Source organism: Ornithodoros turicata, chromosome 9, assembly GCF_037126465.1.
Source record: "Ornithodoros turicata isolate Travis chromosome 9, ASM3712646v1, whole genome shotgun sequence".
NCBI lineage: Eukaryota > Metazoa > Arthropoda > Arachnida > Ixodida > Argasidae > Ornithodoros > Ornithodoros turicata.
In genome coordinates, this window is record NC_088209.1 from 12,996,094 (window position 1) to 13,023,831 (window position 27,738).

General features: G+C 48.1%; 1 protein-coding gene across 9 annotated transcripts in view; it reads right to left on the reverse strand.

Annotated features, from left to right (window-relative positions):
* LOC135368126 (ankyrin repeat domain-containing protein 17-like) overlaps nucleotides 1-27,738 on the reverse strand; it is a 63,248-nt gene that overhangs the window by 11,323 nt on the left and 24,187 nt on the right. For 8 of the 9 annotated variants that reach the window (XM_064601221.1, XM_064601220.1, XM_064601219.1 and 5 more), the window contains exons 14-26: nucleotides 26,361-26,652; nucleotides 22,304-22,476; nucleotides 20,751-21,026; nucleotides 18,922-19,064; nucleotides 16,368-16,581; nucleotides 15,544-15,719; nucleotides 12,897-12,958; nucleotides 10,244-10,644; nucleotides 8,417-8,630; nucleotides 6,553-7,105; nucleotides 2,755-3,129; nucleotides 2,503-2,680; nucleotides 1,135-2,413 (exon numbers count right to left, since the gene is read on the reverse strand). In XM_064601221.1, coding sequence (XP_064457291.1) covers nucleotides 1,135-2,413; nucleotides 2,503-2,680; nucleotides 2,755-3,129; nucleotides 6,553-7,105; nucleotides 8,417-8,630; nucleotides 10,244-10,644; nucleotides 12,897-12,958; nucleotides 15,544-15,719; nucleotides 16,368-16,581; nucleotides 18,922-19,064; nucleotides 20,751-21,026; nucleotides 22,304-22,476; nucleotides 26,361-26,652 — 4,336 coding nt within the window. The remainder of the gene's footprint in view (nucleotides 1-1,134; nucleotides 2,414-2,502; nucleotides 2,681-2,754; nucleotides 3,130-6,552; nucleotides 7,106-8,416; nucleotides 8,631-10,243; nucleotides 10,645-12,896; nucleotides 12,959-15,543; nucleotides 15,720-16,367; nucleotides 16,582-18,921; nucleotides 19,065-20,750; nucleotides 21,027-22,303; nucleotides 22,477-26,360; nucleotides 26,653-27,738) is intronic. The other variant, XM_064601218.1, reaches the window with a different exon arrangement.

The window sequence follows — 27,738 nt, forward strand, 5'->3', positions numbered from 1 at the left end:
GTTTCAGGGACCTGCACCGAGTCGAGGGCCACCCGAATCGATGGTAATTCAAAGCGTCCGATTACTGTTCAGCCAGCCCGTGTGACAGCAATACAAGACATGCTGCAATCCAGTGGCTTACGTGCAATTTCGTCCTTGGGGGGAGGGGGTATTCTTTACATGGTTTTGAAGAAATATTGCATAATCTCACAAATTTAAAGGTACGTAAAGCAGCACCGATCAAATGTCATTTAGTGTGGCTATTCGATAGTCCAAGCCATCAGGACAAAAACTGCGCAAGTTTCATTCCAATCGACGGTGCAATTAATTAGAAAATTACAATTAAAGATTACGGGCAACACTGTACTAGGTATTCGAAATGAATCCGTACTCCTGACACATACGGCGGCAACCACATTGCATGCGTATGACACTGGGCCCGACATAACAATCCACCATAAAATCCGCCCCTGCAATCCACACAACGATCCACATCTTAGGATAAACGGATAAGCGAACTGAAATGAAATGCTGAGCCGTCAAAAAAAATGTGTCAGACGTTGAAGAAGCCAGACAGCGTCGGGACTTGTTTGTTCATAGAGGTTCACCGAGAATTTGTTCGTTCGAAAGAAGCCGCGACCAGAAGGAGCGCGCAGGCGCAGCAGAGAAGTAGGGGGAGCCTCCATCGAACAGCGGCCAGTGCTGGGTTACTTCGCAAAAACAGGGGTTAACAGGTTAAACTGTTAACAGGGGTTTCAGAATGCATAGGTAAACAGGAAAACTAATAATATTGTTACTAAAATAACGAAGTTCCGATGTAATAGTGTGTAACACCAATTTTCAGAGTTGCCCGCTGTACAGGGGGTTGTTTGACACCAGGCGTCGCACTGCTCCACTACGCCGCATCTTTCATGGCAAATTAAAAATATTTATAGCGCGTTGTCGGTCGTATGGTTCTGCATATGGTATTTAGAAGCAACAAAGTCTCTAGTCACATCACCGGCATATCATGCTTGTCTACTGCTTTACAGTACCTTTAAGGGGGTCTCCTGCAGATTTTGAGGGCGGGTGTTAAGGGGGTGTAAGGGGGGTAGGGTCGGGATAAATCGCTGCTGCAATGAGTCAGCACGTAGCGGGGAAATAAAAACACCCTACCTTTCCCAACCTGATGCTGGGCCACCTGCGCAACCAGCCCAGAGTACTGTTGCTGCAGGTGAGACATCATCTGGAGCTGGAACATGGGCGCATGGTGTGGCTGGTGCTGCTGAGCCATCTGCTGGTGTTGCACATGGTGGGGCTGCTGGGAAGGGTGATGGGGCATGTAGTCCTGCGGCGGAAACTGCACCCTGAGGTCGTGCGCTGAGGGAGGGGGACCCACAAACGGTGGCATCATCGTGGGCGCTGCTCTGCTCGAGAAGTCTGGCGCATTGGGGTTTAGCGTGCTCTGAATGGGAGACTGCGAAAGCTCCGGGCAGTAGCGGCCTCCTGGGAACACCAGCCGCGACGCGGGCGACGCGACTGCCTGCTGCGGCTGCGCCTGCTGGGGGGCGTCGTAATACTCCTGCTGCTGCGGAGGCGGAGACGGCGATGCGGAAGGCGGAGCAGGGGCGGAGATGGGCGGCGTGCAGGGCGCGCTACGAGGCCCGCTGCCGATGGGCCCAAAGTTTGGAGGGGACACGTGCAGGTTACCCCTGTAGCCCGGTGCCTTGGCAGCGTCGATGATCGGCTCTGGGCTCGGAGCAGGCAGTGGGTTCCCAGTACTACTCGTGCTACTGCTCGCACTACTGCAGCATACCCCTGAAGCAGCTACGGATGCAAAGTTTGGCTTCAGAGCCTCTCGCTGTCCCCAGACGCTAGGTTGTGTCTCCTTGCTGAACACATTGTTGAAAGGGGAGAAAGTTTGCGGAATGCTAATGGGTGGTGCTGCCATGGCTGCAGGCGGAGTGGAGGCAGCACTGTGGGAGTGCATGGGGGGCTGGGGAGGTGCAGGGGAGGGACTTCCCGTGGGCGAAGACAAGGGCAGAGCATCCGCGGACGCCGCTCGACTTGTGCTCTTTGCCGGGGAAATGACGGCCTGCGTGTAGGTCGTGGACGCCGCGGAAGCAGGCTGGGGGTTCGCGGACGATGCTGTACAGCCGGAGTTCATGGAGACCGGTGTAGCTGGCTGGGAGGCTGAGGATATTGGTGCGGGAATTCCTTTTGTACCAGGAGGAGTAGGGCTGCTCCAGCTGGAAGGGGTGAAAGGGGGATTGGTGGCGGCAGGCGTGGGCACCACATTTGAACTGCCAGTGGGAATCCCGGGACGCGGTGCTGGCCTCGTCTGGCCGAAGGGTGGAAGGGAGGGTGCCGGTGCCGCCGCTTTCACGGACATGACCTTTGTGGAACTGGGCTGTCGGATTGGCTTTGCACCGCCAGCAACTACCACCGAAGATTGCTACAAAGAGAGAGAGAGAGAGAAAAAAAAAAAGCGACAGTTTTCATTTCCAGATCGGTGTCGGCTACCCGGCCGCTGAGGAAACTTACCACATGGTTGGAAGAAACTGCCGTGGTCCCCGACCCTCCCCTCTTTGCTGTTGACGTGGGCTCACTGGGTTTCACGCCGACTCCGTACTGCAGCATAATCTCAGATAGGTCCCGCTCTGGCTCTTGCACGAGGCCCGTAATCAGCAACTGTGCCTGTTTTGTTGCATCTGCAGAGCCCCTAAAAAGTGTCGCGGCAAAGAGCGGCAGCAGTCAGCAAAAGTACACGTTTTCACATTTTTTTTTTAGCCGTACCTTATGAGTATGGTACGATCGCCTTGTCCCTTGTGTTTTTCTACCTCGATGTGCGCACCGGATACCTCGCGGATGGTGTTGATGTTGCAACCGCAGCGACCAATCACCCGACTGATGGCGGTCGAGGGCACAGTCACCTTTTTGGAGCGACGTACAACCTCCTTCCAGCCCTCCTCGCCCCTGTGGTGCATCTTGTTTGACATGAGGCCGCTGTTCAGGGAGTTGTTCAGGCTGTTCACCAAGGAGTTCCCCTGTTTCTTGGGGGACGAGGAAGGGTTGGAATTGGGGGAAGGCCTGTCCAATCCTCGGTTGAGATTTGGGCTGCGAAGTCCTCCACCGGGGACTTCATTCATTTCTAAGACCAGTTCATCCAGCCTGCAAGAGATAAGGACACAGCACATTACAGCGAGAACGGACTGGATTGGATATGGATAACACGGGCACTTGAATGGACACGGGAGGCAACAATGTCGTCCATAAGTAGGGCCTCCCGTTTTCGGGTTTTACTGTTTTCCAAATTCGGGGGGTTAAAATCGGGAAATAAATTTCGCCTCTGAATTCATGCAAATATCGGGTGCAACTCTTTGCACTCTGCCGAAGTCAGGGAGAAATCGGGCTTTAAAGAGGGAAAAAAGCTTTAAGGGGGAATACTATCTACTGAATTCGGGGGGTAAGAACCGGGAAATATATTTGGACAGCTAAATCCATGCTAATTCGCGTGGCAGATGCACCTCTAGTCATCTAGCAAGAAATGATTTATTCAGTATGAGCGAAGCATGTACAGCACTGGAATTTGTTATATTAATTATTATTATGACTGAGTATGTGACAAGGAAATAATTATTTTAACACTTGTCAATAGAGCAAAAACTTGGAAAACTTCAGCACTGGTAGCGCATTCACTGTTGCACGAACGTCGACGACACTTTCTGAGGAGAGAGCCTTGTCCACTGCTACGTGAATCAGGTGCGGCAGGTCCTTTACGTGAATGATGTTGACAGCCTCACCTTCGCGAATTTCGCGCACCATCTTGCGCATGTACTCCGCGGAGTCGCTCGCAACCGCAATGACATCTGTCCAGGTTTTTCCATAGTCTTTGAGGACACATGTCAGCACAGCACCAATGCTGTAGCTGTTGCACGCTTTCACGTGGGCAACGTCTGCAAGGCGTATCGCTTTCTCTTCATTCTCGACGTCGTAAAAGCAAAAAAGCGTGTTGACGGTAGGAGTTCCGACGACGTCTGGTGACTCGTCGACGATAATGCTGACTTTCTGTGTTGCCAGTTTCTTCACGAGCGTCGATTTAGAGCTCTCAAATACTTCTCGTAGGTGCTTGTCCCTGAGTCGTTTTGCACATGGCATAGTCTTCGCCGCTGGACAGTACTTTTTGAAGACGCGCCCCAATTCGCCGTCCGCGTGCTCCAGACTTATTCCCGCGAAGAGGACAGCTCGCACAAAGTCGTGAATTGCACCTTCCGCTACCTTTTCCTTGTCGCGCTGTCTCACAGTTATGTCGAAGATGGACACTTGTTTCGTTTTCTCGCTCGCAGTCTTCTCACAGTCTGCTTTAAGCTTCGCATGTCGTGCCGACGCCAACTGCTCCCTAATCCGATCGTACGGCTTCTTTGCTGGATCTGGAGAAATTTCCACGCAACAGTACTTGCACACCAACGTCAGAGTCGATGTTTCACTGGAGCTGTGCGGTGCGTCTGCGTCTACGCGCGCTTTCTTCCTCACTTCAAGGTCCGTGTAGTCCCTGGCCCAGTCGTGGGCCGTCTTTTTAGGTCTTCCCATGAAGACAGCTTGCGGAGACGCTGATTTCGAGTACAACTTGCACTTCACGAAGCCGAGGAAACGCAACCATACAAAGCGTCCCACTCAGACGACGGTGGCAAGCGGGAGCACACGGACAAGAGACGCGACAGGTCGCGCCGGTCTATGCGCATGCGCAGATATATTGGATTGGACCGGCTTGTCGCTCAGCTTGGCTTCACTCTTGACCACGTGGGTTCGATGCAACCACCGATGGGACCGATGGCGTCGTCCTCGGCTCGTTCGGGTTTTACGAGACTCGTCGGGGTGCAATTATCGGGTTTAACCCAAAGGCTAGCAATTCCATTCGGGGGGAAGAAACGGAGAAAAATCGGGTTAAACCCGAAAACGGGAGGCCCTATCCATAAGGTTATGTGTGCTGCTCGGGGGCAGCTTTGGTCCCTTAGTACCTGATCCTATCCCGAGCCTGTAGCAACTACTAGTGGTGCCAGCAGGGCACACTGAAGCATTATCTGCAACTTTTTTTTAGCACTATGGAGGCACATCATGGTCTGCGGTCAACCTGCGGTCCGTTGCTGAAGATTCGAACAAGTACTACAGGGTTCACCAAGATAAACTTCAGGGTTTCTAACGGAGATTAAAACAAATAGGAACAGGGTCGGGAAGCTAAAGTTGATGTTAGGAGATGTATTAATGCCCCAAAATCTTATGTCGATACTGCCACTTGGTCAGTTTCTCTGCGGATCAATCCTGAAAATTAGAAAACAGCCGCTGACGTGGCAGGTGGTATTGGCTTCAGTGGCTCAGAACCGACTGTCGCCGGAGCCTCCGCATGTGAGAATCACATAATACTGGATGGCTGGGAGAATCGCATCGTTCATCGCAAGTGGGATGCATTCGTGCAGCGTTGTGTACAAACCAGGATTTTACTGTCCCCGACTGTGTCATCCTGAATACAACGTTCCATTGCGCGCGACTTTTTCGAGGTCTGTCACGCAAGGGATGTTTGAAAAGCGAAAGACACGTGTGGAGGATGAATGGCTTGCGATTTTTAAAGGATCTTCGTGCTGCTACAGCATCACGACAGATAGCTGGGCTTCAGGAACTGGTGAGAGCTACGTGTCACTAACTCTTCATGTGCTGGACAACAATTGGATAGCGCCTCTGGATAATGACACCTGTGGGCCATGAGGACGTTCTCGAGGACCTCGATGTGGACAGGCACGATGAAACTACAATATACACGCAGCCATACACACTAACACACTACAATATACGTGCAGCCATTACCGATGAAGACGTAGTTGATATTGTTGGTTGTAAGGATGACGGTGGCGAATCAGATGACAGCAGTGAGGAACCACCAGTAGTGACACTCCCAGAGGCCCGAAACACGCTTAGAACCGCTTTGGCGTTTTTCGAGCAAAATAATAACTTTGACCAGGTTTGTGCAATAAGTAAGAGCTTAGGAGGACGTGGTACATACTGTAACCTTGTGCAAACAAGCATGGACATTTTCTTACGCATTATGCAATAAGTAAAAGTGCCGCTGACAGCTTGCAATACCGCGTTTCACTTATCCGAATGCCGCGCTATCTGGACATTTTCCCCGGGAACGGAGACGTCTGGATAAACGGGGGTTGACTGTACTTGTGTAGATATGTATGCTTTTGTGAAGTCAATACATTAACACATGTTCCTTTTTAGCTTCTTTCGAGAGAATGTCTTGGGCCATTCTTTTAAGGATGAGCAACACACAAGCCTTTATCCTACGACGTGATATTCCATTCAATGTTCGGAGGGCAACCTCGCAGTTACAGTAACCAATCAATTTTCCGGATTCGAAGGTGACCAGGATAACGTCGAATAATAACAGCAGCCTGAGAAATCCGACGATCACTAAACTAAACATCATTTCACCTCAACTGCACTAATAGAAGTCAGTAACTGTACCCTGCCGCACGTGGCACAAGCGCGCGATGATATCCGTCTGGCAAATGTGGCAAAAGGTAACAAAATACTCACGCATTCAATTTTCCCAAGTCATTCCCCGCATGATACAACGATCGATGCTTCGACCCCTTTGGAACTCCGCTCGACTCTTCACTTTCCGATGACAATCCGTTCATTAACACTTCACCACCCTTCTTCCCGCCTGACTGACGGTGATTCGACGACACCACCGTAGATATCGTGGGGGAGGACGCCGCTGCTGGGTTGTTGCGAGGCTGCTGCTGCTGCGTCTTCTCGCCAGAGCTCTTTCCCTTGCTCGTCGGAGCCGTTGATGCCGTCAGCATGGGGTTTGTTCTCGTAGACGCCTCGTGGTTTGTTGTCCGGTCCGGTTGCTGTTTCTTTTTGTTGCGGCTAGCGGACTTCTCCACCTTGGGCGGCGAAGAGGAGGAGGAGGAGGATTCGTTGTGGTTACTGTACTGATGTAGGCTGGTGTCGTGGGAGTCGTCGTCTGCTATTTTTAACCTGGTCTTGTTGTTCGTGGCACCATTCACGTGACTGTTCTTCGGCTTCCCCATAGAGTTCGACGTTGAAACAGAGTTGGAATTGCCATTGCGATGCGCAGACGCTGTAACAGAGACAGTTGTATTTATTTAGTAAAGTTTAATTGCGGTGGCTTTACTTCTGCTTGCAGACGAACAACGAGAGAATATTAAGTACGATCTGCAGGCCAAAATTATTTGTGTATGGTTCGCCTGCACTTGCACTTTAGTGGTGCCAGTGAGGGATACTGACTCGATGCCTGGGAGGTTGCCTTTAAAAGCTTAAGACTCTCGAATAATGCCTGCAGCCCAGGAACAAAAAACTGCGCCTTAAAGACGACCCTTTCATTCGAAATTCCAGCAACGCAACTTACCCAGGCGAGACACACACAATCCAGCGAAGAAGCTTAATGGTGTTCATCGTAAAGCTGAGGCAGTACACCAAACTCTTTGTTTCACAAGTGAAATGCGGATGTTCAGAAACAACTACAGTGGTATTTGTGTATCATGCCACTGCCCGACACCAAATTTTGTAATCGAGATGATTACCCCCAAGTAAGCATACTCACCTGAAAAGCAGGAACCAAAACTAAAAATAGGTGGTTCCCACGGAAGAATTGCGCGTCTGTCCAGTGATAAAAACACCGAAGCAACTGTTTATTAACGTACAAGCTTTCCTGCAGTAGTCTGCATTTTGTCAGGTTGGTTTCGGAAGAAAAATTATACTAAAGCCGTGGGCTACAAATTGCACAAAGCACGTACTGTAATATTTGCACGAACATTCGATATTTGATTGAGTGTATTTCTCCCCATTCCATTAGACTTCAAATATTTTCCGGTGTGCACACAACTAAATGTATATAGTTACAGCCAGGCATCAAAGGGCAGAAAATAATCCATACACACTTGCTTTCTTCAGTCGCAACTAAACCAGCATTGTTTAGGACGCCGAGTTTAACCCAATCGTGAACATCTTGTACGCGGCTGTCATCCACACCTTTTTTTGTTGGCTGTGCTGCTAAAAGGAGGGGCTGAAGCTAACCGTGTATTCACATGAGGGTAATGTGGTCTTATAGACCACTTTACTGTTTACAGACGACACCGTTGGTCCTGTTGTGTGCACCGCAATATCTTGTCACTGAGCTGCAGGATATTCCGCATGGTTAGAAGAGCACTAAACGGCGTGACACACACAGCAGACGACACCATTGGTCCTGTCGTCTGCTACGTAATATCTTTCGTTAAGGTTTCCACACGATTCGATGCGCTTCTGTCGCCATTTATGTAAACGCATCTTATGAGATGCTCAAAATGTCTCGAGATGCTTGCTGGCTTCAGATTATTATCCAGTGCTGATGCTTGCAGTTTCAGTGCACTTTGTTCTACACAATGCTTACCAGGGGCCCCACCTGGATGTAGAAGACGCTCATCTTCTTCCTCCAGGTCTTCCTCCTCCTCCTCTTCATCTTCATCCTCGGACTGGGAGCTTCCCTGCTTGTCCCCACCATTCTTGGAGTCCTTATCAGAATCCTTGCTGTTCCCTTCCTTGTTATCCTTGCTGGCTGCATCACTGTCACCGCCTCCTTCTGCCGCCAACTTAGCTAGTCTTATCTGGAATGAAGTGTCAAAATTTGTCGCGTGACGTCAAATGACATGCTCTGAAACAGGCTCCTCCCGGAAAGATTTGTGGAATAGCAAGGCTATGCCCCTGACCGCATTTAACCCTAAAACACAGGGCCCTATACACGACGCAGTTTTCTTTGCATAATCAACACACACCTACCTCTGGAGCTACCTTTCTGGGGTTAAAATATGTTGCACTTAAAAGAGTCACAAAGAAAAAGGCGCCAGAAGTAAAAAACCTCAATAGTCAAAACCTGGTATACCCAAAACCTCTGTGTCTTTGTTGTATTCCCGGGCATTAATACATTCTCCACGTAGAGTATGAAATGAACATTCAGGTCAAATAACCAAATAACAGAGACATTAACTAACAACAACACCCAAGGAAGCAGCTGCTACCACACAATTGCTGCAGTTGAGAAACTACAGTTGCATTCAACCTATGAATGGCACACCTCTGGCACTGAAGAACTTCATAATTGGGGCTTGATAATTCAGGTTATATTTTTATTTTTTAGTAATACATGGGGGAGTTAAACGTGAGGACATACTTTGCTTAATAATTCGGATTTCATCTGGTTCAACTCAATCTGACTCGTCCCAGTTTTGGTTGAATTGGATTGAATCAGGTGCAAATCATAACCCAGGTTAAGTAAGGTCAAACGTAAATTAGGTTTACTCGGCATAATCAATATGACACACCAGTAGACAGGGTCTCAATATTTTGCAGAGCTGTGCGGATATTCGTAATTTCGAAGACAAAACGAATACCTGATGCTGTTCGAATGCTATTCGCAATCTATTTTCAGTATTCAAAATTTTTCAATATGTGCCAAATAGTACTGAAGCGAGATACTGCTATCGCCATTCAGCAAGTGGGCTTTGCCTCATTACATCCAAGAGTCGGGTGAAGCCCATTTCACGTCACGCCCCCACTGTTCTCTTGCTGTACAGCTCCACACTGCAAGTCGGCTTCACCTAATTACACTGGAGTATTAGGTGAAGCCCACTTTACACTGTTCACAGTATTCTGTTACTAAAGTTTACATCTTCTGTGAGCTCTTTGTCAACACTGTACTCTGGGCACCGCATGTTCCAGTAAATGTACTCCCAACTTTCAGAGTCATGTGCAGTAACAGATGGAAATGTGCGCAGTTTGTAAAAAGTACTGGGAAATGCACGACGTAAATATAGAAACGTATACGAAGAGGAGAGTCAAGTCCTGTAGATCACATAAACAAAATACAGAAACCGACACTGAAGATTTTTGTTTAAGTTTAATTTGCACAAGCTTTCGCGTGGAGGTCCACGCTTCCTCAGGTAGCCTCCGTACCTGAGGAAGCGTGGACCTCCACGCGAAAGCTTGTACAAATTGAACTTAAACAAAAATCTTCAGTGTCGGTTTCTGTATTTTGTTGACGTAAATATAGAAATGAGGAGATGCACACAAGGCAGGCTGCATGGAACACGTCGACTAACTCTCAATGCAGTTCGTCCCACTAATGCAGTCTACCATACACAACACACGGGGGCCCTTCTCTTACGATACGTTATGCTGGGTGAAAAAAAAAAAAAGCTCCCAAGTTTGGAGCGAAACGCACCTGTTCCTGCTTCTCCTTCTTCCTTCTCCGCTTTCTCTCGCGCCTGCGGGCAGCGGCGGCTTTACGGCTCTCCTCGCGCGATCGCTCCTGGTCCAGCTCCTCGAGCAGGATGGAAGCGCATTTGTTGGCTTCGGCAGCCTGGCGCTCCTTGGCGGCGTGGATCACCTCCGTACACTGGTGGCACTTGCGCAGCAGGTCCTTGCTGTCCCCGCTCAGGGTGGCCATGAAACGGGCCATCTCCTGATCCGAGGGAAACTGGGCCACGTGCTTCACCAACCACTTGGCTGCCTTCACGTGACCCCTCCGGAATGCCGCCATCAAGCAGGACACGCGCCGGTTGTCCATGCTGTCGATGTCCGCTTGAGCCGCCACCAGCAGCTGCACCACGTCCAAGTGTCCTCCTGTTGCAGAATGGGAACCATTGAATAACAAGATATGGGCACAGAGGCCTCAGAGGCTCTTTATGCTCCGACCGCAATGAGGATGGCTGCCGTCGGACTGTTTATGCTTGAGCAGCAGAGAATGTGAAGGGTCAATCAGCGTGCTCTGGCACGAGCACGACATTGGTTGACACTGCACGAGCCGCACTGCTTGCCGTTGGAGTATAAAGAGCCCTTCACATTCTTGGAACAAGGAAAGAAAAATAATAATAATAATCGGTAGGAGGGGGAGGCTAGAAGAAATCTGGGAGAGAGAGAGAGAGAGAAAAAGAAATGGGAGAAAGCAATGGATCTGTGAGGAAGTGACACCCCCTCTCAACCCCCCTGCCACAGAAATGCAGTGTATATGGTATGAGTAGGGCCCTGTGTTTTCGAGTTTTACATTTGCTCTAAATCGTAGGAAAAGAATCCGGTTTTACTTCAGGAACCGTAAAAAAGGGCGTAAAATTTTAGCGTAAAGAATAAAAAAGAGCACTTCTCACATTTGAGACTGACATAAGATGTGGAGCAGCTTATGTTCTCTACTGATTAGATTTGGTGGTTGAACTGGTACAGTAAAACCTCGCTGATCTCGCTTAATTCAAAATTCCGGATAATTGGAAGGATTGATGCGGTCTCATCTTCGCACATTGCAATCTGACCGCATAAATTTAAAAAAAAAAGCTGGCTGGTATCCCGCTTAATTAGTAATTTTCCAACCAAATTTCATCATCTACCTTTGGCTTCCAACCCACGCAACGACGACCTGCCATAAAAACCACGTGTCATCTCCCTTACAGACTTCCCTTTCCCAGCCACCAACCACACGGCGCAACCCTTTCGCGCTTCCTTGCCACCCAGCGCCAGCTGTGCTGCCATTACAGATAATCTGTAATGCCAACCGCGTTTTGGCTTGTTTTCATTTCGTGCTTTCGTTGAGATTTCAGAGAATTTTCGAGACTTCAGAGCACCGGGGCGTAGCTTGAGGGGGGCCGTAGGGGCGGTCGCCCTGGGCGCACTATTTTTTGGGGTGCAAATTATCGACACTGAGAAAAAAATGTTTGAAATAAAAACAGTGAACCTGCATATCACTTGAAAAGATGTCAATTTCTTAACATTCCTCAAATACCGAGGCGATTGAAGCGAGGTTCGATATACCACGACGGTATAAAATTACATCCTGTGTGCTTCGGCAGTAGACTCTGTGCGTTGAGACGGCAGCGCATATTCTCAAAGTGAAGCAACCGAAGCGCAAAGTCCATGAAGCGCTTTCTATCAGAAAAGGGGGGGGGGGGGGAGAATTCTGATGCATTCTTGTTATATGTGTCTTGTTTGGGGGCATGATACTCGATTTGCCCCGTGCACTTGGGTGAAGTACACACGTGAGTGAAGTACGAGATGCTGACGATGAAAGAAGTGTCGATCATCACAGTCACGAGATCTGTAACGTGCTGTAGGCTCCTGCCCGTGATGCAAGCTCCGAGGAGGGCTATGCATGCTTCGAAGAGTACACCGAGATAGAAAACACAGCACAGACCGTTGCCGCAACTCTCACCGAGTACATCGTTCGGAACACGGCGCGAGCAAATGAACAGAGTGACGGCGGCGGCGATGAATCTGCACACGCGCAGTAGTTTTCGAAAGTTTGTTAAGCCAACGGCGAGCTCTGCGATATGATGGACCTCATAGCCATTCTTGAAGGAATGGTGAATGATGGAAAGCGGCAGACAAAGATCTGTAAGTTATTTGGCAAATAAATATACTTTCCTTTACCATGTGCCCAGGTTCGCTTAGTTCAAACGTCTGCTTGATTCAAACATTTTTTGCTGTGCAGACGACTTCGAATTAACGGGGTTCTACTGTACTTCGCATAGTTCATATACAGTAGAACCTCTTTATAGTAACACCTCTTGTAGTAAAACTCTGCTTATAGTAAACGAGAACTGCGGTCCCGATAGAACCATACATTCAATGGCACACCTGATATAATAAAACCCCTGATCTAGTAAAATTTTATCATGGTCCCAGAGAGTTTACTACAGAGGGGTTCTACTGTACGTTCATTTTTTTTTCCATCTTTTTTTTTTCAGACCTTTCAGGCTTCAGACCTTTGACACTACAAAAGTTGGTGGGAGAAAAAATGGTGGATGCAAGAGCCATGCTAAAATTGTGATATCACACACAAGAGAAGAAAGAGCAAACAAAATTCTCATTCTTACTAAGTGCTTACTTACCATTACACGCAAGCCAAAGAGGCGAGCTGCCTTTCTTATTTTTGACATCAATTTGAGCCCCCCTGAAATAACGAAATGTGCCACGCATTAGAAACACATTGGAATCTTCTGCACTGCAAAGACTAATGTGTAGTGAAACAGCACATGAACAGAAAGAGTTTTTAGAAAGATTATCCAAGTGTAGGTGCCGATCATAAACTCCCTACATCACAGAGGTGTGGGATACTGCATATATGTAGTTTTACCTATCAGCTCATTTCAAAATACAGCCAGCTCCCATTAGCATACATGGGAGAGATACAAGAATATGCACTAGTGATGCAAAACTACTGCTGGTACCATCGATAGTTGTACGCGAATCGAACCATCAATAGTAATTATCGATAGCATCGTTAACAGTTGACTTTCGATACTGCTATCGATAGTCGGCTATCAGAAAACCACCGGGGAGCAGACAAAAATAGAAAAAGTAAAGGCCTAACTACTGTAAGTTTTACAATACAACTCAGAGCAGCTTTCACTTTGACGCTGACCTTGGACTTCTGTACGACATTGTACAGCCACCGACAGATTTTTCGGACATGCTCGATTACTCGGACGCGTTCGGGGAACGGCCACGGGCCCCATAGAGTTAATGTATAACGAGAGTTGGTGGAGTGGAGGTGTGCCGCTTTGGCTCAAAAGCTGGAATGTGACTGAAGTTTCTATTTTTCAAATGGGGGGCCCCATTCGAATGAGAAACGTTGTCGGCGGCACAATAATTCCTTTCTAATGTCTAATAACCTCTGTCACACGGGCACTTATACGGCCTTTAAGGTTATGGCATTAAGAAATGGCCGTAAGTTAGATACGGCCCTAAGCTCTAGGAAGCTGCCAGACAGTATCAGTCAAGGCAATTTGGCGATGATGTCCACATCGATAAACACATCTGCGAAAGCTGAATGTAATGTAGTGAAGTCACATTTTTTCTTACTGAGAGTACACGAAAACAACGCTTCGTTGGTATTTTGAAAATTTTGAAAATACAACAGCAAACTACATTTGCTTTGAAGTGCTTTGAATAGGCGTCCGACTTTTTGGATGCAGACGACACGTTGCGATGCCGCGTGCAGTGGTTCGAGGGTGTCACTAAGAACTGAACACCTGAACAGACGAGATAAAAAGCGAAGCAAAAGTGCAAAAATGCATCAGAAAAACGCGAACAAAAAAGATGACAGAACATTATGTCGCGTAAAAAACATTTTATTTCGAATTGAATTAAATGTGTGAAATCTTGATTATGGCGCTTGGTGACGAGGCTTGGGCAGTTTTGATGGAATGCAGTAAACTGTCTTGCGGGAAAGCCGCTGCCCTTCTATCTCAGTTTTGTCGCAAAAGCCGTATTGCTGGCCGTCTGGCAAGAAGTTAATGGCAGTATGCACTTACGGCCGTCACTGTTAAGGCCGTAAGTGCGTCCGTCTGACAGGGGTATTACCCGTGGCCAACCCGTTACTTGAGCTGCTATAAAACAATCAAATGGCACCCGACCCTCTACCCACCCGCACAATATTGCAAATCAGGAGCTGCAGCCACAGAAAAGTGAGGGTGACTTGCAAGTCATGCAGGACTCTACCAACTGAATTATTAGAGTTTGAAGTTTTAGGGTTTAGCCCTATTCTTCTCCGAATTTGCACCCCAAATTGAAGGTTGCCTCTTTAGGGTGAAACCCGATTTTTACCAAGGAAATTTCACTCACTGAGACGTGATCTGGCACGATTTCTCTGGCAGCGAATTCAGTTACACCACCATTTGTACCAAACCGGTGCAGTTAGTTTGAGTAACTGACCCCAATTTCTCCCCGAATTCAACATACCGGATGTTTTCCCACCTGAATTCGCACGAATTTAGAGCATACGTTTATTTACCGTATTTTCACGCATATTAGCCGCGGCTTATGCGCGATTTTTTTTCTTCTCACGGGCGCCCTGCGGCTTATTTACCGGTGCCGCTTATCTAATGACTATTTTTTCCTGGTATTTTCCCCATACGCCGATTTTAACGAAAGCGCCGGCAGTGTCTCTGGAACAGCACTGCCCTGCCGATGCATGAACAGTGCGTAACAGGGACAGGTCCACATTCGAGTAGATTGATCTTCCTGGTGCATTCCCCCAAGCAGATTTAAGGAAAGTGGTGACAGTGATTCACGTCTTCTGGAAGATCACTGACCCATCAGTCCACGAAAAACACCCGACAAGGGCACAATTCGATCTTGGTAGAACTCCAGAACTGACCTCCTCTGTTGTACACTGTGCCGATCCCGGAGTATGGACCAGGGGGTTTATGGCCTTCTCTATGGTCTCCTTTGTCGCAAAAATCAGTCGTCTCGTATTGCCCGCGGCTTATCTGAGGGTGCGGCTTATCTGCCAGAAAATGTTCAAAACGTCCCATAAAACGCGTCCTGCGGCTTATCTGCGGTGCGGCTTATACGCGTGAAATTACGGTACACTATTTTTATCCCCGAATTTAGAAAAAAATATTTCTCGAAAACTTCAGGCTCTACGAATTATCTCTCAAAGTCGCTCAACACCACACTTTTCAGCAGCAGCTCGCTAACAACAATAACAACAACAACAACAACAACAACAAAGAAAGTACTGAAGATGGTTACTTTTTGATGAGCAATTCGACGAAAGCATAGTGCCCCTTGTCTGCCGCGATAGTGAGAGCCGTGTCACGAGACGAGGGCACCGGGGGAGCATTGACGTCGGCCCCCTTGTCTAGCAGCACCCGGCCCACTTCCACATAGCCGCCCGATGCCGCTTCCATGAGGGGAGTTAGCCCCGTCTGGTAAAAAAGCAAGGATCAATATTATTGTGCCTCGTGTACTCGAACTGGCAGGGCTTAAAGGCGGTGTCCGGACAAAAAAAACGCAGTTGAACTGAAGGTGGGATCGGAATATATTTACAGAAATATATTTCGAATATATACAGAAACAGAATATATTTCGTTTTGAAACAGTTGGAAGCATTAGCAAATGGATTTAATCGGATTTTGTAGCCGGCTGCGCGCTCCTAGCTGAATTCGGGCAACAATGTGCGGACTGACGTTACTGGAGTCTGTAATATAGGCAGGCTATCCACCACGAAAATTCGGTCTTCTGACTTGCAATCTGCTGCTGAAACAGTCATTGGAAGCATCTGCGTGCATGCTCTCGGTAGTATCCCAATGCAACCAGCCTGGAGACACCGTCAGCCGAACTATTGGGAATCTCGCCGGCAATGCCCATTAGAAGTGACGAAGCAGGGAAGGGCCCTTTCTACCGGAAGCTGGCAGTTGGTTCCGAGTTCGGCGTTTTTGAGGTTTCACGAAAAAATACGAACCAATTCTGCAAAATTTTTTTGATTTTCTTGGAAGGCAAGCGGATGTCACATTAACTTTATAGTTCCAGATTCCTCGCTGACACCACCCTTTAAAAGTGGGGCCGTCACAAACCTTGGCACGGTGCTCGACATTGGCTTTCCGGTCCACCAGGAGAGCAACCACCTCTTGGCGGCCCTGGAAGCAGGCCAGGGTGAGGGCCGTGTTCTTGTTGGTTTCGATCTGGGCATTGATGTCGCTTCCATTGTCCAGTAAAAGCTTTACAGCCGCCGTATGACCATTCATGGCTGCCAGCATCAATGGAGAGATGCCCAACTTGCTGCCCGTCCTGGAAACAGACACGAAAGCTATCTTCACGGCTGTCACTGAACCGCACTTCAGGACATGTCAACTTCACCAATGCCACCCAGGTACAGATACGGTTCCAACCTCGCTAATGCGGCATCCCTGCTTTATGACCATTGTTCTTAAGAAACCGTTCCCTCTGAATGGCCTCCGCGTGTAGCTTTATGACAAAAATCTGCGGGAACGGACGTGATTGTATTAATGAGTTTCGACTGTATCCCCTCTTTGTGTCTCCCGTTAGCCTCCTCATGCCAGACCTCATCTTGTATGCATCGAGTTCTAAAGCAAGAACTTGTAGTGAGTAAAGAGGAGTAATTAACCTTAGTAAGTTAATTACAAAAGCAAACCAAAAGACTATCCAAAAAGCTGTTCTACATTCGCCTAATGCTATTACTAGCGGGTCTTCTACACTGGCAATAGTGCAAGTACAGTTGAACCTCTCAATAACAAACGTCAATTTAACGAAATCTTGTTTAATGAAGAATTTCCGTCCCTCGTACACGTCCCCGTAGACACCAATGTATTTTTGCGCTCAATTTAACGTACAGTAGAATCTCGATGATACGATCACGGATGATACGAATTTCGGTATGATACGAATTCTTCTCCGGTCCCGGCCGGAATGCCTATTCTTCCCATGTATTAGAGTTCGGATGATACGAACGCGTTATCTTGCCTTTACGGATGATACGCATGAGAGGAGGATGCGACAGAGGTCGTTCCCCCGTGACGCGAGAGAGCGCGAGTCATGCTGCTGCGTCTTTCGAAAAGGGAGGGCGATCCTCACCACGAACTCCCTTACATCATGTAGCGCAATGCAAGCAATGAGTTTCCTTTTGGTGGTGGTGGTGGTGGAGATAAGATCAAAGAGATTGAACGGCCCGGAACCTTATCTCTGTTATGACCTTTTTACCCCCCTCGCAACAATAAACCACGAAGCTGTGTGACATCGCTCTGGCAGAAAACAACGACCAGAACCCCAGAACATGTGGAGGGAACATATCAGGACAACTTGTGGCAACATTACGCAAGTCGGCGTCACCTAATGCTTGCGTGCTTTAGGAGAAGCTCGCTTTAGAATACTGCCGCGCGACTCGTGGGTGAAAAGCACGTGCTACGTCTTTTGAATCATCTCGCGTATTTGGGCAGCATTGGCCAAAAACGGAGACACAAAAGCGTTACAACAGACCTCTTTCATTGACAGTAACGGAAAATGAACAGTCACTGTCTATTTCCTTGCCTCACTTTTTATTTTGGTTTAATTCGTTTGATACGAATTTCGGATGATACGAATTTTTTCCGCGACCCCGTGAGATTCGTATGATCGAGATTCTACTGTAATACATTCGTTTGGTTGAGTCTATTTAACGAAGTTTCCGGGTATCGAATCCCTTCTGCACGTGTCTTTTCCCTTCACCGTGAAGAAGAGGAGGAAGCTTCCCCTCTCCGTTGCCTTCACACAAGTTTTCATTGGTTACTTCGGTTGTCACGTGATGTAGGCATGCTGTAAAAGGAGCGTGTAGACATGTGTGCTGCTGCTGCCAGTAATTTTTGGTAGCCAATGCTGTTTCGAAACCGGTGCGAGGGCCTCTTCGCACCTGTTTTCCCCTCCCCGACACGAAAAAGTGTTTTACTGGCCCCTCACGATGTCCAATTTGCGTGTGTTGATGCCGATGACAGTAGGTCGCGGTTTTGTGCAGTTTTTTTTATTGTTTCTACTCCGCCGACGGTGGTAAAAATGGGCATGACGCCGCCGCAGGCCGAATTTCCATCGGCGCAAACGTCCACGTGATTTCCACCCACTTCTTTTTGGTATTCAACGGCGGTGAAGTCTCGTTCTTTCCGGATGTCATGAGCGCAAGTGAACCAACCAAGAAACGTCGATACGCGAGCGCTCAGGAGAACCACGAGAAAGAAGTAGAGGCTATCCAGAGTTACGCAATCTACGAACGCTTCAAGCGATATTGTGCATAAATTACGTATTACCTAGTGTTATGCGATGAATAAAGCTCGATATTTTTTGTGCCCTTCATGGCTGGATACCTGTCTTATGACAAATGGCGTTTTGTGTTACGTGAGTCATAGGTAGTGGCGGCCGCCATCTTTGTTTCACTTGCCGTGTTCCATGTAACGAATTTCTCTATTTAACGAAACATAGAGCCAGCGTTTACAAATTTGTTATTATGGAGGTTCGACTGGTACTAACAAACATGACATCCATTTTAAAGCCAGCTTGTGGTGCATATACTATATTGTTCCTTTGGAAATTTCTCTCTCTGAATCACCTTACTTGAAGAACAGACTGATTGATCACTGACGATACCTTGAGTTGATTTCAGCTCCATTTTGCAGGAGAAGCTTGATGATGTTGACATAGCCACCCGAAGCTGCCAAGCTGAGCGGTGTGTAGTCAGATACATTTCGGTGCTCCTTGTTGGCATTCCGCTCGAGTAAAATTTCAACCACCTGGAACATTAAAGGGGCGAGGAGGTGACATTTAATGTGAGACAAAACCCCACTTCATTCATCAAGCGGTCTATCAGTAGACTTGTGAGACATAAGGCCCGCATAGGCAGCAGCCTTGGTTCTCATTGGCCATCAAAGCATTCATCCGGCCACTACTATGGAGTGATGGCCGCATCAGACCACGAGTCACACGAGTCACCTGGTTGGTCTCCCGTCGGAACATGCGGATTAGCCAGGTCTGCCCCGATTAACACACACTTGCAGGAGGAGGAGGAGGAGGAGTGTCGTTGGGAGGAACCCGAGAGGGTTGCCTGCCTGATTAGGCGGCATGTTTCTCGGGAAGGGAAAGGTGGTGGAAAGGAGGAGAGGAAAGGGTGAAGTGGAAGACCGAGCGGAATCCGCTCGGGGGGAGGATAGCTGCGTCCATGGGCCGACTTCAGGGGAACTGTGCCGGCATACGCCTATTACACATCTGAGGGAAACCCAGGAAAAACCCCAGACGGCACAGCCGGCCCGCGGATTCGAACCGCGGACCTCCCAGTCTCCAAGCGCACGCGTTACCGCTGCGCCACTGGAGCTGGTCACACACTTGCACTGGCTAGAAACATGGGCATTTCAAGGACTTCGCCAGAACATTCCCGCAGCGTACAAGCGTGGTGACCACAGCTAAATTCCTCAAGCCCAATGCCACCAACAATGCTGAAGGATGAAAGTCACTGAAAAGGTTAGCCAGCTGTAGGGATCGAACCCACATCTTCTGGATTATCGCTGGTTTGTCTTCCCTTCAGATGAAGCATCCCAAAAGTCGCTGGAGAGGCGTGTTAGCTTAGCTCAATTGGTAGAGCCCTGGATCGGTAATCCAGAAGATGTGGGTTCGATCCCTACAGCTGGCTAACCTTTTCAGTGACTTTCATCTTTCATCGTTGATTTCTTAGGCATTTGAGGCTTTGTTTGTATCTGTCCCTTCTATGCTTGTTCCAGCCTCAGAACATCAGTTTCTCTCTCACCAACAATGCCTGTTACAATAATTGCAATAACTGATATCCTAAGTTTACTACGCAGATACTGATAGAATAGTTAGGAAGCAAGCGAGCTGGTGATATACAGGGTGTTCAAAATTAAGCTTTCACGAGCACTACGCAAACACAGCGATGACAGGAGACAGGATGATAACTTTACGCTACTTGTGTAAGAAACAGGTGCTGCTAATTATGTAGCACCTGTTTCTTACTCAAGGAACAGAAAAAGTAGCACCAGTTTTCTTTTCTTCGCCTATTTCTAAAGTGCTAGTGAAAGCTGAATTTTGAACACCCTGTAGATCCAATCTGAAGAAACCACTCTGAGACAATGGACACAGAATAAAGGGGACTGAGGAGCACTGGAAAACTGGGGATTGAGAATTTGTTGTGTTTGTCCCCTTTTTTCTGTGTCCCTCGTCTCGGGGAGTTTCTTCAGTATGGTTACTATGCAGTTTACTATATCCGAACACTAAGCCAGAGGGGACATGACAGTTCACTCCCATCAGCACCACTTGCATCTACACAACCCAGATTTTGACAAAAAGCAGAGCTACAATAAGTGGTTTCTGCTGTAGAACTTTGCTAAACTCGTCAGTGCCTTGAGCAGGTTTGTGCCTACAAGGGCCGCATTCTTTTCTAGTCTGGACCGAACTGAGGGCCACCTCACCTCGTAACGTCCACCTGAGCAAGCAAGTGAGAGGGCAGTGTCCTTTGTGCGCTCAGATTGGGCTTCCACTTCAGCTCCGTGAGCAAGCAGGACATCTACAACGCCTGCGTGTCCAGCAGTGGCGGCCAGCATGAGGGGCGTGAAGCCCTTCTTGTCCCGATGTTCCAGGTGGGCTCCACGTGTCAGTAGAAGGCTCACCAACTCCTCGTGGCCGCCTGCACAGGCCAGCGTCAAAGCGGTGTCGTGGTTGCTCTCTGTTTGCCAGTTGAGGTCCACCTGTTCAGAAGGGAAATGCAATACGTTTAAACGCAATTCCTAATAAAATTTTAAAAATGAACTCATTACTACTCAGTAATTACTCGATTATTAAATTAACTGGTTCAATAATTGACATTTGAAAAACATAGAAATTCATTTTATATATAATTTAATATATATATAATATATTAAATATATAAATATATTTAATAAATATTTTATAGATACTTCAGTGACAGCACCGAGGTTCAGCGAGCACAAGAAAAAAGAAAGGAAATAGTAAAGCGCAACAATGACCCCACGTAACAAGTATAAAATGAATTTCTGAATTTTTAAAATGTCAATTTTTGAACAAATTCATTCGATAATAGAGTATTAATTAATGAGCAATAATGAGTTAATGTTTAAGATTTTAATAGGCATTGTGTTGAAAAGCTGAACTATATCTTGAAGGACACATCGTGCGTCAGTTTTGATATAAACATTGTCACTTGGTCCAGTTCCTGTAGAAAAATTGCGATAATTAAAAAAATCTGCCCTCTTAATATGTCTAATGTCTGCTAAGTCCTGTAGCAATTCGTGTAGTTTCATAGCAGTAGAAACTTGCATAGCACGGACTTCTGTCGCTTAGATTTTAAATAAATACGCTTTCCAGGTTTTGAGAAGTAATTGAAAGCAGCACCGATGCCTCAACGACTCGAGAAGCTGGCAGAACGGAGCATTGGCAATGCACGGAGATTCGCTGTTTTTAATTTTTCAGTGTTTGCCAACACAAATTTAGAAGGTACAAAATCGGACACAATTTTTAAGCACACCATACATCTTTGATGAGAGCTTCGGTGTCCTGTTCCTGCGCTTTCTCTTTTTTACGGAGCAACGGAATGGAACAAGAGGAATGGGTCATGTCCATTACATCATTCGCAGTTTATACGCAAAAGAAATCTTAAGCTGCAATTTCTTTCTTCCTCTACCTCTCAAGAAGCATGACAATGCAGAGCAGCCTTCTATTGGTCTCCTCAAACAACATGCACCAATCATTGCAAGAGATTGTTTAAGGAAACCAATAGGATGTGCTCTGCACTGTCTGGATTCTTGAGAAGCAGAGAGGAAGAGGGAAGGGGGGCAAACTGAGATTTCGTTCACGCATAAATCACAAATGACGTAACAGATGAGTTCTGTTCCTTTTGTGCCAGCTTCGAAGCGATGGAATCTTCCATTCTGCGTGCAGAAATTTTTGCGTTTCAGTACCCAGTGAAGGACCAACGTGGGTTCATGTCATGACGTCAGAAACCCACCTGAGAGTGCACTGGGAAAGGGTGGAACGCAAGTGGTGGAGGAGGAGGCTGTTGTTGGGACAATGCTGGGTGGGTTGTGCCATGGTGGTGGTGGTGATGGTGGTGGTGGTCGGGGCACACTGACTGCTGCGCCGTGATGGAAACTTGAGCACCGGTAGAGGACGCCGAAGGCCCTGCAAGAGGCAACCAACTCTCATGACAAGGTCTAGAAATGTTGCGAGAATGCAACCTATTTCACTGTAGGACTGTGAAGTCGTATAATGCAGGAGTGGGCGTATTTAAGCATTCTTCTGCACCCCTATGTGGGGCCCAGTGTTTATGGGTGAAACCCGTTTTTACCCCCGATTTGCACTGTCGTCACTTCTGGTAAACCCCCCCAAAAACCCCTAACAACAACCGTGTTTGCTTGATTCTACCACACACTTTTTTTTTGTCAAAATATGCTCTCAAAACGGCCTGTGAATCGTGCCCCATGCCTGTCAGCCCAGCGAAAGCTGGCTGCGCGGATTTGTACTTCATTTCTGCCATTCCCGTGCGCTTGTCTCCAGTATGGAAACACTTCTGGATGCTGCACAGTTTCCTTCGGTTTCGGTGCAGGCATATGTCCTTCGAAGCAGGCCTCGTACGGTAGAACCTCGTTAATTCGAACTCGGATAATTCAAATTCCCGGTTAATTTAAACAAATTTCGAAGTTTTGTTTGGCCCGCTATGTTTTCAATGCATTTGAAGCCCGCTTAATTCAAACCTCGACTCCGGTTAATTCGAATTTTTCGATCCCCCCCCCCCCCACCCCCGCCGACGACATTTGAGATGCGCCCTTCGGTGCTCGCACTCCGCCGCCGCTGTCACAGAGACTCCGAACGGCGAGCCGAACCCTCCCGCTCAGCGCCCCCGGTAACGAGGCTGCGTGGGCGAGTCGATTGCCCTGCGAGAGGGAGAGCTAAGAGCAGAGTGTGCCTCTCGGAAGGTGCACGTGCGAGCGTGGCTGGTAATTGCGTAGTTGTGTTTTGTCCACTCAGAACAGCGTGTTGCGTGCGTCCTCTTCGCGAGAAGTGAAACTGACATAGCATAGCCTACACAGCCTACACATACGACATGGTGACTGTGAGCATTACAATACGGCCAATGAATTCAAATTCTTCGCGGTGAAGGGAAAAGACACGTGCAAAAGACTTTAGTCGGCCAGAGACTTCGCTAAATAAGGCAACAGAGAATGTATTTAGTTAAATCGAGCGCAAAAAAAACATTGCCGTCTGCAGGGGCACGTACGAACGACGGAAATCCTTCGTTAAACAAATGATTTCGTTAAATCGACGTTCGTTATTAACTAGGCCTGTGCGAATAGTGATTTTCAAGTTCGAATCGAATACGAATCGAATATGGAGTACCACCGAATCGAATACCGAATATATTCGAATCGAATACGAATAATCGATGCGTAGAACACAAAGATTTTACTTTTATTGAAGCAAGATAGGCTACACAGAACACTCACAGAGTATTTCCATTCAAAAACACCAGCTGCTCCACATGCTCTGGCAGCAGGTCAGTGCGACGATCTGTAACTGTGTTGGAGCATGCAGAAAAAGTCTTTCACTGGCAACCTGGGTTGCAGGTATTGACAGATATTTTTGGGCTGCCTTACACAATCTTGGGTACCTCTTTTGCCCTACTTCTCTCCACCATGTAAGTGGGTTGTTCACCCTAGGCAGGAGCGATGATCCAAGGTAGTCAGCGACTTCTTCAGTAGTGTCCGTTCCAGGCGAGGATGCTCCCTTTCTAGTTGCCAACTCCTCAAACACTTCCCACACAGTTGACTTGCCTCCGGGAGTCGCACTTGTCTGTGCCACAGCTGTGTCTTGGGGACGAAGAGTTTCCACTGATTCTTTTTCAACTTCTGTGCATAACAGAACTTTCACATAGTTCTTTTCTGATCCTGTCTCAAAACACACGTCCTTAAATCTCGGGTCAAGAAGTGTTGCAAGAATGCACAGGGGAGTCATTTTGTAGTCCGGAAACCTTGTTTTCAGTGACTTCACGACGTTTCTGGCAAACATTATGGTGTCTGCTTCTGACTTATCCAATACTCTTACAAGGAAGGTCTGCACACAGTGCAGCAGGGGAATGACCTCAGATAGTGTGGTGTACTTTGCTGAGCATGCTAAAGTTGTTGCTTCACTTAATGGCTTGAGGACCGACACGTAGGCAGATACTTTGCGCCATTCACTGACTGACAGTTCAAAATGAGCGTCAATAGCTGCGAGGTGTGCTGCAATGACAGGTCTAAGCTCTAAGAGACGGGACAGCATAAGGAACTCACTGTTCCATCTGGTTGGGACATCCTGAATAACTTCAAGTTCCTTGGCTCCCATACTCCTTTGAATCTCGTGAAGCTGTGCTCTAGCATGAGAGCTGCGTTTGTAGTGCCCCACGATCGATCTTGCTTTTGAGCACAGGCTCTGAAACCCTTGAGTAGCAGTTTTGGCGTCGTGCACGCAGAGCTGTAACGTATGTGCGAAGCAAGCGATATGTGTCCAGTTCGTGCTAGAGACAGCTGCTACAAAATTACGCGCGTTGTCGGTAACAACATAGCCCGGTAGTGATGCTGGGATGTGCCACTCTTCTGCGACGGTTTCCAGCAGGCTCCTCAGGTTTTCAGCAGAATGCTCTTGCTTGATCTCTTGGCAAGCAATAACGAAACTTCGTGGCACAAAGTCGTCGTCCAGCACATGAAAAGTTAGTGAGACGTAGCTGTCACCGGCACGTGATGTCCAGCTGTCACTTGTGATGCTATAACAGCACGGCGATCTTTCCAAAACAGCGAGCAGTTCGTCCTGCAGGCGTTGTTTCGCTTCTTCGTACATCTTGGGTATGACCGATCTTGAGAACGTAGTACGCACAGGAACGTTATATTCGGGAGCGAGTAAGTCCAGGAGACTGCGAAATCCAGGCTCGTCGACGATGCTGTATGAATGCATCCCATGTACGATGAACGATGCGATTCTCCCAGTTATCCTTCGTGCACGTGGAGAGTCTGGCGATAGTTTCGGTTTGAAGGCACTGAAAGACGCGATGTCATTCTCTGCGGATCGCTTTTTCACGGCAGGTTCGGATGTCGTCAGTTGGGCCTGGGCTTTCAGGCTTTCAAAGCTCTTACATTGAGTGGGGGTGCCGTTTTAAATGGTTCACCAGTGTGGTTGTCGTCCCCGTTGGAGTCTTCAACAATGAGCCGCAGACTACACACTTCGATGCACCATCGCGGGGGTCAAAAAAGTTCCAAATCACGCTTCTGCATGCCCCTTCAGGGCCGCTGGAGGTTGCCATTTGCTTCAGGTACAAAGCTGCATAAAGCAGGACACACACGCGTCCCAGTGTGAACGCTGTTGTTCTTCCTCGGCGCGTTCGTCTCCACCGCGAACCATCCATGCTACATCCAACTGCCTGAAGCTCCAGCCGGTGCGGTGGTGCGGTGCGGTGCCCGAGAACGGAAAAAAAGCTTCGCGCATGCGCACAGCGATCACTTCTCGGTTTGACACGCCGGGCAGATCACGTGCGTTTCCTGTCTGCACTCGTGAGCGCTGCTGGTGAGCGCGTTCCCTAGACACGGAGGGATAACGCGGTTGGAACTGGGCCTGGGCGGCTGACTTCTTCCGCCTCCGTTTGGCGTGTTGTTCCACGATTGTGGATAGGCCGAATGCATTGGAAGGGAGCCAACCCCGTCGGACACGTGGTGACTTACGTAGCAATCCCGTGACCGCGATATTCGAAAGAAAACTCGAATATTTTCGAATATCACTATTCGATTCAAACGCCGAATCGAATACAGCACTATTCGATTCGATATTCGAAAATTTCGAATATTCGCACAGCCCTATTATTAACAGGTTCAACCGTGTCGCGAATTGTGTTGGATCATGTTTCGCTGTAACGAGGTTTGACAGTACCTTTAGTCATTATGACGTTGTTCCTGCAAGGATCTCCACAGGGATCAGACCTGGTCTGATCTGCACGTGCATATCGTAAAGGGAACTGGTTCCATTCCAGGAAATGAGCTCACCCGTGACGATGTCACCCAGCGTTTCGTGCAGGGTCCTTGCGGGCGCTGCCACCATCAATCCTTCATCTACGGCGGGAGGGGCAAACGTGGCTCCTGGCAACAATGAGGTTGTTGCTGTAGGAGGGTACACACTCGTGGTCCCACTCAGCCCAAGCACCGGTGGTTGCGTGTGCAAGTGGAGGGCTGTGGATGGTAAGGACGTGACTATTGACGCAGTCGCTGTCGTCACCACAGACGTGGCAGAGGTTGTCTCCTTCAGGATACTCGAGGGAGACGATTTTGTAGACTTTGCCTGCGGTGGGAAAGAAAAGAAAAAAATGACGCGAGTGACATCATTAGCACTGCATCGTTGCAATGGTTTAAGGAGTCACTATGAAGCAGTAGTCTGGTTTTGTGGTTGGAGTTGTACAGGTCCCGACAAAAGTTTACGGAACGCGCGAGCTGTGTACTTTCACCTCGGCACGGCACCCTAGCAGCAAGCGGTAACTGGCGAAATCAGGCCAGTTCACTGCCTCAGAGGGGTGGACGACTGCGCTCTTAGCGACACACAGCGGTAGTTTCGGTATGATTACTCTTGGATGTACCCCCGCGAAGTGAGTTGGATTTGTGCTTGCCAACAACTCGTGACTCAACGTTAATTGTTTATCAATCAATCAATCATCAATGTCAGCGTCAATTGTTTACCAGCTGGTCACCACTGAGTTCCATAATAAAGCAACTGTTTACAAGATCTTTCTCTCGTCTACATATCACGGCTTTCCAATAAAAGCTATACACCGTAAAGTGTTGTTACCATGATTCATCGTTGTTATCACGGTGATAGCGGCGAGCTCCCGGTCTTAACAATCTTTGAGTCACGTGTTGTTGGTGAGCACAACAGTTAAATCCAACTCACTTCGCTGGCACCATACCGAAACTACCGCAGTGTGTCGCTAAGAGCGAAGTCGTCCACCCCTCTGACGCAGTGAACTGGCCTGATTTCGTCAGCTTCCGCTTGCCGCTAGGGTGCCGTACTGAGGTGAAAATACACAGCTCACGTGTTCCGTAAACTTTTGTGAGGACCTGTACTCGACTGTAAGTTCAGATGAAGAAGATAACATCACACCGATCTCAGACGCACATCTGCAGCGTAATATCAGTGTAGGCTGTGAAAATTTTTTGTCACGAAATTACCGCTTGTTTGTTTTCGTTGCCATTATGGGTGGCAGAGTAAGGTGTGACGGCGACACCCGTGGTAAAAAGCAAACCAATCAGAGGCCCGGAACTGTGATTGAGAGGTCAAGTCTCTTTTCTCCTCTCGATGGCCAGACTCCAGTTCCATATACGGCTCTCCATTGTACGAGACTGTGGCACCCTCTGTGAGGCGCGGGCGGAAGCG